General features: G+C 44.9%; 1 protein-coding gene across 1 annotated transcript; it reads left to right on the top strand.

The window, feature by feature from the left end:
• Window positions 1–2,394: 2,394 nt before the first annotated feature.
• Window positions 2,395–2,814, top strand: LOC119335857 (ethylene-responsive transcription factor ERF071-like). The gene has a single exon (XM_037607915.1). The coding sequence runs from the start codon at window positions 2,395–2,397 to the stop codon at window positions 2,812–2,814; it is 420 nt and encodes a 139-aa protein (XP_037463812.1).
• The last annotated feature ends 8,829 nt before the right edge of the window (window positions 2,815–11,643 follow it).

The raw sequence follows: 11,643 nt of genomic DNA, 5'->3' as shown, positions 1-11,643 counted from the left end.
AGAGAGAGAGAGGGAGAGGAGAGAGTAGCATCCGTAACACAACAACCATCTCTCTCGATTCGTCCATCCCTCACACGATCGCATGTAACACATGCATCAACGCGCACGTTTTGACACCCTCACCCGGCCCCTGCCCACCTCAAGGCCCGCACAATCTCTTCGTGAATACCCATTTCTATCCTTAGGTTTGTTTTCTCTCAATATCTGACACACACACAAACACACACACACACACACACACACATAGCACAGCACAACACACACACACACACACACACACACCCTCCCCCGAGCACACAATTCATCACAATCCAAGGTTATACGGCAATCACTCTCGCTTGTGATTCTTTGCACGCCAACATGCACAACACCTCAATCTTCAAAGAGGGCATCGAGGAGATCAAAGACGGCGACCACACCACGCTAGAGAATGCAGGGCCATTTGGAAGCAGGATGATGTGACGACGGCTGACTGACTCCTCCCCCACCCTCTCTCTCTCACACACACACAACATTACCAATCCCTCTCTCCCCCGCACAAAATTATCAATCCCTCAACCCGTGAGATCCTTCCCCTCTCGTCCATGTTTTTCCATCTCTCTCACCAAACATGCTGTCTCTTCTCCTTCCATGTATACAGAACCCGGATGCACACGCATCTCACGTATATTACATGTTTCCATCTTTCTCACAGACCTAACTTCTTCCTCTCTCTTTCTCTCTCTATCTCTCTCCCCTTGTCTTGTTAGGTTGTCTCCTACTCTCTCGTCCACATACATACAATCTTTCCCGCCCTATCTGCTCCATATTCGCAAGCTCTCTCTGCATGTTTCATTCACACATTGGGATATGTTCAAAATGTTCTTTCTATAATGGCTGATGTAGAGTTATGGTTGGTTTTGTTGCATCCTACAAAGTAATAACTATGAAATGCATTTAGATTCTCATTTGACTAGGATTATGTGAGTTTGAGCATGTTGTGAAGTACTATAGACCTTGTATACATCTTGGGATTCGACAATGATTGTAACTATTGAATTGTATAGCCTAATATATTTATTTCACAATTTCAACAAATGATTAGTTCACTACAAACTAATAAAACAAATGTGTACTCCCTCCGTTTTTATTTAAGTCCGCGTATTAGCATTGGTCAAAGTCAAGTTTTGTAAACTCTCAGAAAGCTTATAACAAAAAATATTAACATATACAATAACAAATAAATACCATTAGATTCATTACTGAATGTACTTTCACATCATACATATTTGTTATGGTAAATGTTTATATTTTTCTATAAACTTTGTCAAACTTTAGGAAGTTTGACTTCGGTCAAACCTAATATGCAGAGTTTACTAGTACTACTCGCTAGTTGATTAGGTGGTGTTTGGTTCTCTAGTCCTAGGACTTTTTCTAGTCCCTAGGACTTTTTGAAAAAGACTCTCAAGGAGGTGCTTGTAAGTACTTTTAGCAAAAAGTTCCCCCCCCCCTGTTTGGTTTGCTAGGGACTTTTTTTAGTCCCAACACAAAAAAGCCCCTCGAACCAAACGCCCCCTTAGCCGAATCACTCAACACGCCACACAGGGGAGTTCAGTGTCACAAAATTTTGAGGTCGGCGGGAAAATCTCCCGCGACCCTGATTTGAGCAGTGGGAAGTTACCATCATAGCCATCGGAACAGGCCTAGGGATGATGCTTGGTAGGGGGCTGTTTTCATAAATTCAGGTTCACCCTACCCAGCCAACCCCACCCCGGCACCCAGAGTAGTACACCTGAATACTCCCCATTTTCTATCCCCACCGCAAAATAGACTTCTCCACGGCACCGCAACCTTTGTGCTCATCCCCATTACATCGGCGCACTCGTCCACCGCAGCGCATCTGCCTCATCGAGGACCTCGTACGCCGCACTGTAGCCGGTCCACCGTCGTCGTTGTACACGGAGCCTCTTCCCTGGCATCATCTTCCACAGTGTCGGATCTGCTTCCCGGAAGCCGACGCCAAGCGCGGAAGCACCACCGTCGTGGACAATGAACTGACTCCCGTTGCTGACCATGACTCGCAGAGGCCGCCGCAACCATCGTTCTCCTCCTCGATTGGTAATGTGTGTATTGAATCACTAGCAGTACGTGTGCAGTTCCAATTTTGTTCATACCTACCCTTCAAATTTCCTGGGTGCTATTGTTCCCGTAAAATATTTGGTTATAGCCTCCATTGTCCAACAGAATATCAGCTTGTAATTGTGCGTCGCTCCTGTATCGTGCTGTGCTAGTTTTGGCGCGCGGCGTCCGGCGCACCCTCCCACCGCTCTATGCCTTGCCACCGCTCTCTCCCCGCTCTTTGCCTCGCCACCGCTCTCTCCCCGCTCTTTCTCGCCTCGCCGCCGCTGCGCCACCATGCCACCGCATCACTGGGAAACTTGGGGATACCGCGGCGTCCGCGCGCACCCCTCCGGCGGCTTCTCCGTCGAGATCCGGTTCCGCGGGATGCACCTCGGCCTCAGCAATTTCGACACCGCCAACGAGGCCGCCCGCGCGTACGACGTGGCGGCCTGGCGCCTCCAGTGGCCTCATAGAACATTGAACTTCCCCAATGTGCCGACGTGGGAGTGGGCGCAGGAGCTCGTGCCTCTGCCGCTTCTTAGCACCAACGAGGATCGTCGTGACAACCAGAAGAGGGAGCACCGTCTCGACATCGCCGAGATGGATGAGGAAGCCATGGTGCTGTGGCGCCAACACTTCCCGCAGGACATCATCAACAAGCACGAGTTCTACGCGCAAAGGAGGGCGGAGAGGGATAATAGGAGGGCGGAGTGAGCCACCTATCACGAGGACAAGCATAGGCGAAAAGAGGACACTCAATTCAACATGAGGGGAATCCGACGATGATCGGTATCTTCACGCCTAAAGTCAGACGTCGGAGGAGGATATCACCGAGGAGGAGTCGGACGACGAGGAGTAGTTGAATAATCTATTTTTTTATCTATCAATGCTGAGAACTATCCTCTACTCTCTAGTCTATCTACTTCTCGATCTCAGTACTGTAAACACTTTTTTAAAGCGCCGCGCGTTGCGATTCTGTTGGAGATGCTCTAAGATGGCAGATGAGTGCTTTAATGTTGCCCACAAGATGCGCGAGTATTACTAGTAATATATTTTTCTTGTCATGTTGAGATTTTAAAACCACTAGTGCGAACATGCAGAGTAGCAATGAAGACCAAACACAGGATATTGAGGACATCTTCAAGGAGCGTGGAAAGTTAAAGAGGAGCTGCACCGAACCTGTAAAACGAGCTTTGGTAAATAACATGCTTTCAATTACTTTCATTTAGCCTCGTGTTCTTCGATGTGTATATGTTGTAGTTTCTGTTTCTCTTAAGCCTGGTGTTCTTTGATGTGTAATAAGAAGAGTCTTAATCATCCTAATGCTTTCTTTTTTAGCTTGATGTAGGAAGTGGGTGTTCTCACATTGTAGCTTGTTTTTATTTTTTTTTCCTTTCGAATTCACTTCTCCGAGTTCTGTTTATCTGGCTTATACTAAATGGATCTGGGTTGCTCTGAGTATTGATCTAAAAAAGAAGTAACTTCATGTCAGGATGCAGTTCCTGCGAGGACGGAAGTATGGTCAACCTCGAGATCATGCTTCCAAAATGAGGTTGGATTACACACAAGGTGCCAGTTCCCTAATGATGCTGGATTAGACACAAGGTGAAAATTCCTAGATGATGCTGGATTACACACAAGCCAGGTGGAGTCGTCAGCTGTTCGTGTCCTCGTGGCTCTAGTAAAGGCTGAAAGAAAGCATGCAACAGCCCTTTTGAATGTAGATGAGTTCCTGAAGAAGCGGAAAGAGCAATCAGATGCTCTCTTCACCCAAGCCAAAGAAGAGATGGAAGAAGCCAGAAATAAGCTAGCAGAGGCAGAGCAGGCTAGGCGTCTCCTGCTATCTAAAATTGTTGTCAATACAAAATTTCCTTCATAATAGCTAGGTTCAAATGTTTATCTAGTCAGCATGCCTGTTGTGATGTCCGTGCATCTATCGATGTGGCACAAAAAAAATTTTGGGTCATGTAATAACAACAATTACTTTCCAAACAATAACAAACGAAGCAGTCTTAAGCTGGTTGCACGTGGCGAGGAGGCGTGCTCAGCCGGGCCTGCAGCGAGTGGGGCCCTCTTGGTCGGCGCCCCGGTTCAATGCCTGCGCTATGAGAGGCCGCGTCTGTGTCAGAGCAATCACCCCCTCCATTCCTTTTTCTGTTTGGGTATAACAAAATCTCGTTTCGCATTCACATTTTACAAGTAAAATTCGTGGAAAAATTTTGACCCAAAATACGATGGGGACTAGTAACCAGAATGGAGGTAGTAGTTTTTTTAAAATCAAAGAAGGGTTTCCCCTTCCGATTTTCATTACTGAAAACCAACATCTAAATCTAAACCATAGTATTTGCCCTAGAACTACCAGGTTCAACATCTCACAACATAAACCCATACACCCATATGCCAAGGAGGTACGAAGTACTATGAATTCCATTTTCGCTCCATACCAATCATTCTAAAAACTACTTAGTACTTATAACGCGCCATTGAAAATTGGAACTCTTAACCCCACTAAAAATATGATATTTTAAACGTGGCTACTCGATCTGTGGCAAATGGCGAGCCACCGCCTCCAATTCATTCACCTGTGGTCCCGACCATCAACTCCTATGGATCAAATTATCACACGAGCTCACTATTCCCACAAAGGTGCTCCACCACGTACCCGGTACCCGCCAATGCAGCAATCGTGCACCTAGGGTTTCAGGGTATATTTGTTAATGTCGCCTTTACGTAACACTATGTGCGCGAGACAACAAGAGGCCGACTGCGTGCGTGCACCTCTTCTCTTTGTATATGTACTCCACCGTTTGTCTAGTGTCCAAAAAATTATAATAACTACTAGCAATGTGCCAATGCATCGCCACACGATCAAAGTAGAATAATATATATTCACCAATTTGATAGAAAAAAGTCTAGTTTTGAAATACGTATATCACTAAAAATATGTTATGTTTCACTCAAAATATATTCCTTTGGCAGTTTTGATGTGATAAGGGAGGAATGTTATTGGTTTCAAGATTCGAGAAGTGGTATATGTCTAATTTCTACTCTTACTAGCAAGATGCCCGTGCATTGCACGGAACATCAAGATCTTGTGGGAGAAAAGGATGAACGAGGGAAGGCCTGATCTGCAAATGTGGTGATGAGTGCGGGTAAATTGCCATATTTTTCTTCCTATCCGTCAGATATAAATAGGATGACCTACATTGCGGGATGGCAGGCCCACCATCATCACCAACTCTGTTTTTATCCCTACTCTTATAAAAAGCATTGTCGGTGATGATGGGTGCCTACCATCCTGCAATATAGCCCGTCCGATCTATATCTGACGGATAGGAAGGAAACTATGGCAATTTTGCAAAAAGATACCCACACCCCTCTCCACAATTTGCAAATCCGGCCTTCCCTCGTTCATCCTTTCCCCCCACAAGAGAAACTACTCATACAAATGCATCTTGATGTTCCGTGCAACGCATGGGCATCTTGCTACTTGTTGCAAAAAGCCCATGTGTGTGTGAGAGAGAGGGAGAGTGGAGGAGGATGGAGTGCATATGTGACAAAGACACAAGGAGTGTGTGTGATAGGTATTATCTTAAAATGAGGCGATAGTGTGTGTGTGCATGATTGAGAGGGCGTGTCTCAAGAAGGGAAGAAAAATCTACATAGATACAAGGAGCGGGAGAGAGACATGTATGCAATAGTGGAAGCACAAGTGTTTGGGTGTATAATCCTGTCTAGAGGCTAGTCAATAAATGTTTGTGAGAGAAATACGAGTCGGGGTGCGAAAGCGAGAGTTGTGTGTGTGTGTGAGAGAGAGAAGGTAGTCAGGAAGGGGATTGGAAGCACGAGTGTGCGGGTGTATAAACCTATCTAGGGCTAGTCGATCAATGTTTGTGAGAGAAATATGAGTCGGGGTGCGAAAGCGAGAGTTTTGTGTGAGAGAGAGAGACGGTAGTCGGGAAGGGAGTGGAAGCACGATTGTGCGGGTGTATAAACCTATCGAGAGGCTAGTCGATAAATGTTTGTGAGAGAAATACGAGTCGGGGTGCGAAAGTGAGAGTTTTGTGTGTGTGTGAGAGAGAGACGGTAGTCGGGAAGGGGACTGGAAGCACGAGTGTGCGGGTGTATAAACCTATCTAGACGCTAGTCGGTAAATGTTTGTGAGAGAAATACGAGTCAGAGTGGGAAAGCGAGTGTTTTGTGTGTGGTCTGAGAGAGGCGGTAGTCGGGACGGGGAGTGGAAGCAGGAGTTGCGTGTGTGTGTGTGTATCTGTGTGTGAGAGAGAGATGGGGGGTTGTCTGATCGGTAAACAAATGAATAATGTCAGTCTGGGATGGAGACGAAAAGGAGACCGCAACAAATGTTGTGTCTACATGAGAGAGAGAGAGAGAGTAATTTTAGTGGTATGAGTCATATCCAGAGACATATAGGGTGTGTGAGAGAATCCCATAGAGAGAAATACAAAGTGAAAGACGAGTGGAGACTGTGTGTGTGGCGGTGAAAAAGAAAGCTTAGGTACCGAGTGATACCAGATAATAGTAGAGACGTGAGAGATAATGAAAACCATGTAATGTATAATGATAGGGAGAGTGTGACACTTCTCAAGGGAGACGTCGAGAGAGCATGTTTGCTAGGATAGGAGAAACATGAAGTGAGCGCGCGGGTGAGCTGGAGAAAAGAGAGTGATACCTACATGAAGGAGCATGCATGCGAGACAGATGGGCGTGAAAGGAGTGAACATAAAAGGGATTCAAATATTTGAATTCGAGACGATGATACATGTAATCCATACTCGAACCAAAATTGATCTATCAAACATGCATACTCATATGAATTCACGCACATCTATGTTATTTAATATGTAGATATTACTGATCCATACATTTTAATAGAACATAAATTGGTTAATTTTTTTGAATTCAACCTTAAGATTTTGAGATCATTGTATTTGTAAATCATATTATACATATAAAGGAGCAGAATTCTTTGTTATGCTTTTGAAAGTATATATAAAAATGATGTCTATAGAATGTAATTCCAATTGAAAATGGATCCCGCCCAGAAAAAAAGAATACAAACGGGATTCGAATTGAGTTGGCACGGTAAACATGCACTCTGCAAAATTTGAACAAAGCGGGGAAAGTCGCAGTAATCGCCCGAAACCAAAATCTGCGAGATGGAAATTACTACTGCCTATCCCTGCCACGCAAAGCCTATCTGCTGGATTTCTATAGGTTTCGATAGGGTAGGTTTGTAATTTCACCCAAACGTGACGTAACCGCCTCTCACTCGGATTCATACACGGTGGGCGCCAAAACACAGTGTGTCCTCGGCCAAAATCGACTCCCTCCCCGATTCATATTCATACACGGTGGGCGCCAAAAACAAACTCTCGTCGGCAAATATTCGGTGTATGTGAGATTACCGTCCTATCCCCAACCGACTAATATTGTTATGATGTAGTAGGAAATTTGAAACGGGGGCTAAGTTTGTAAATTTCCTCGCATTTGAGACAAGCGCACCCTGAATACATGGTTCCCCCCTTCGTCTCTATCTCCCTTTTCCCCATTCGTACTCTGTGGGCACCAAAACACCCTTTCCACCCCAGCCTCCTCCGTCCGTCGATGTCCGCCACCCCATCCACCGCCGTCCTCCTCTACCATGCCGGAGCTGATACCCCGACACTGCCGTCCATTACAAGAGATCGACCTCTCTCATCCACGGCTTCGGATCGGGACCCTTGCATCCCGTCCTCTCGCTTCATCCCCGTCGTCGTCCACCTTGTCGGTGCCGCACCTACGACCATCTTGTCCACCGCGCCCTGCCGCCACCGTCTACCCTCCTAGATCTGCTTCCATGATGCCGACAGCCATCGCTACCGCAGCACCGTCAAATTCCCAGCAGATGCATACACCGGCGCCGCACTAGAGGCGGTACTCTTTCGTATCTGCTCAACTTATTTATCGCAGCAAGAAAATAGATCGCCACTACTTTACTTTTATTTCTTGTCTTAGTTGCCAAGTCGCCTTTGTCCGGTTTACACCTTCAGATCCACCATGGCACGCTCAACACTACACTCCCAATGCTTATGGTTTTCCCCTTTTATATTCCACACTAGTTAAATCACAGTAGACTAAATTTCAAAATTGGGTCAGTCGATTTTACAGAGCTCGCCGGAGTTGGCCGGTGTGAACGAAGGGGCTCGGGTGGTTGTGGGGCCTCGCCGAATGAAGAAAACTCGATGTGGGTAGGGGGTGGGGGTGGCGGAGGAACACAGGCGGTGGGGGCCGGTGGTCGGCCGGCGGCCCGTGCGGTGTTCTGTATCGGAAGAATCAGAGACGAGGAAGAAGAAGGGTTAGGAGACATAGGATCTTCATCCAACCGCCTGAAATAGTCGAGAGACAGCTCGGAGTTGCGTTCTTAATGCGCTTTGGTTCATCATGTGTGGGCACTGCGCAACCAACATTTTATTATCCAAAATCTGCTTGCTCTTCTTTACCATGTTCCTCTTCCGTTCTTGTTTAATATGCACTCTCTCCGTTCCTAAATACAACTCTTTGTATAGATTCCACCATGGACTACATATGGAGCAAAATGAGTGAATCTACACTCTAAAATGTATCTAGATACATCTGGATGTGATCCATAGTGGAAATCTCTACCAAGACCTATATTTTGGAATGGAGGTAGTATGATAGTAGTACAGTATGTTCCTTGTACTGAAGATGAGCAGGGACATTTGCAGTGTAGAGGTCTATAGGGTCGGTTGTGATGGACACTTGAGCCTCTTTGATTCATAGGATTTTGTAAACATAGGAATAGGATTTGTAGAGACCTGCCCACTTCAATCCTATAAGAATAGCAAGGAAATGCGGGGAGCTGTGTCGCCTTTGAGAGTTACACTGATATTAATAGTACCGCACCTTTAATTGAAGAGAACTGGAATCCGAAGCCTTTCTAGCCGTACCGGAAGTACTAGCACATATATTCCAGCAAGTTCCACATTGCTGATTTTACTCTGATGCTTACGGTTTTCCCCGTCATATCTACACTATGATCTGTGTAGCTGCTTTGTGTTGCACTAGCAGCAGTCCACTCTTGAAGCTAAACACTGCAATGACTTACAAAATTGGCACCAAGGCATTGAGTGCCATTCTAGATGCAATGAAACTCATATGCTCCCCACCTGTTGATTCTTGTTCAGAATATCATCCTAATGACTCTTGTTCAAAGTTGCCACATATAGAGAGACAACATGGAATTGCATTTCTTTGGGCGATGTGATTCATCATGAGTGGGAAACCAACATTGTATGCAATGAAGCGGAACCCCAAAAATATGCTTCCTCTTCTGTTCTTTAACATGTTCCTCTTTGTTTATTCTGTATTTAGTACGTACAGTATGTTCCTTGTCAGGAAGGGGCGCAGGGACATATGCAGTCAACAACTGATAAAGCTGGCCTGTACGTGATCGATAGGCTTTCAATTACTAGCAGCAATACAACACCGTATTTTCAAGCCAGTTCCACTTTCCCGATTTATATATCGTGGTTATGGTGTACCCCTGTTATGTACTCTATGATCTTCCTAGTTGCCGTGTGCTCTTGTTATCATGGTTTGGCAATAAACTCTCTATACAGTATATTATGAACCTATCATCTGCCAACTATCCTTACTTCTGGAGCCTATTTTTTGTGTACTTGTGCCAGATTATATAAATGCACGCACCATATTACAGCACACATGATCTCTCTCATCAGAATCCAGTGATAGCACACAAGTGTTTACAGGGGCGCCCCTATATTTGAATATCATCTCACAACTATTTATGTTTTCATGGTTCTCAGATATTATACGCAATTACAGTGAATATCAGAATTAACGCATCAGAAGAATATTGTGGTACACTGCAATGACTTACAAAATTGGCACCAAGGCATTGAGTGCCATTCTGGATGCAATGAAACTCATACGCTCCCCACCTGTTGATTCTTGTTCAGAATATCATCCTAATGACTATTCTAACCTCGAGGAGTCAAAGGCAGATGGCCTGTCCTGTTCACCCATCAAGGTGCCCGTTCTAATTTGGCAAGGTTTTATTGATTGCGCGTATCTTGCATATGTTGTCTTGCATTTCTTCTACTTTGTTGCACCACCATCTGCTTAGTTTACTCATCATATATGTCAAGATGCCATGCCCATCCATTATCAATACATATTCCATCTATCATCATACCAAGTTTTTCCACTCAAATGCTGTTCTTGTGCATCAGACATCAAAAAGTAAGAGGGTGATTGCCGAACCTGAAGGAGCACCAGCAAAGTCCTTGAAAAATGTGGTGGTGCCGGAGAAATCAGACAGCACCCCACTTATATTGGTTGTACAACCAGTGACACAAAACGTAGGACCGACTCCAGCAGACTGTACCCATACTTCACTAGCCACACCACTAGCCCCACCACACAGGACCTGCACTCAAGCAAAAGGTATACCGATTTCATTTGCCATAGCACCAGCTGTACCACAGAAAAATCCCACTCCAGCGAAACGTACAGCAAGTCCACCAGCCGAAGACCTATCCCAACTGCAGAGACGGCCAATTCCTGCAGATTGGAACCCCATTCCATTTATTCCCTATTTAAAAGACAATGCTTTCAATGTTGTAAGGGACTACGTGCATATATTCCCATCATGGGAAGATTATAGTGAAGACAAACACCATTTTCACATATTCCTGTCCATCTTACGTGTAAGTGCTATTATTCATGGTTATTATTTTCCTGTTTTCTGCTGATTGAACACATCAATGATTTACATTACATTGTTGTAACTAGGCGAGGGTCAATCTGGATAGTCATGACGAGCAAAGCTTGCTTGTGCTTTTCAGGGAAGCATTGCAGCAGTATCGGCGTTACCTGAGGAAATCACACTTTGATGGCAAGTCTATAAACGAATTTCCGATGAAGTCTCATGTGCTAAATTTAGAAGACATTGAATGGAAAAACCTTGTTATGCACTGGTCTCATTCCCAGGATGAGGTACTGTCTATGAAATCACATGACAATTTGAACTTCTACTTTTCCGCATGTGCCTTACGGATCTTTTTGGCAGGAAATCTGCTCGAAGAAGAATTCCTGATATCACAAATATGCTGCCCGCTGCTTTGCTCTTGTTAGTACATGTTGTCCTGTATCACTGTACTTGCATACCTACCCGGTTCATTATGTGACAGCAGTATGCATGATAGCTCGCTTATCAATTGTTCGCTCCAAATTATCTAATCTGTATGAATGGTTACATTAGTGTAAAATATATCCAATGCCAATGAATTTTTTTAGCTCTGCATTGTTCTTGTAAGTACATGTTGTCCTTTATCAGTGTACTTATATTGACAGGTAGTTGTTCATGTACCATCACTCTGCAGCTTATTTTCCTTTGCCCTCCATTTTCTACACATCAGATCTATATTTACTCTTACCATAAGGTTGGTACTGAAGAAGTTTAGCTGTGCATTGCTCTTGGCTGTGCCTTTTGCCTGTATC

This window comes from Triticum dicoccoides, chromosome 7B (assembly GCF_002162155.2).
Source record: "Triticum dicoccoides isolate Atlit2015 ecotype Zavitan chromosome 7B, WEW_v2.0, whole genome shotgun sequence".
Classification (NCBI taxonomy): Eukaryota; Viridiplantae; Streptophyta; class Magnoliopsida; order Poales; family Poaceae; genus Triticum; species Triticum dicoccoides.
Note: the sequence above shows the minus strand (reverse complement) of the source record. Positions and strands in the feature narration are given on the sequence as shown.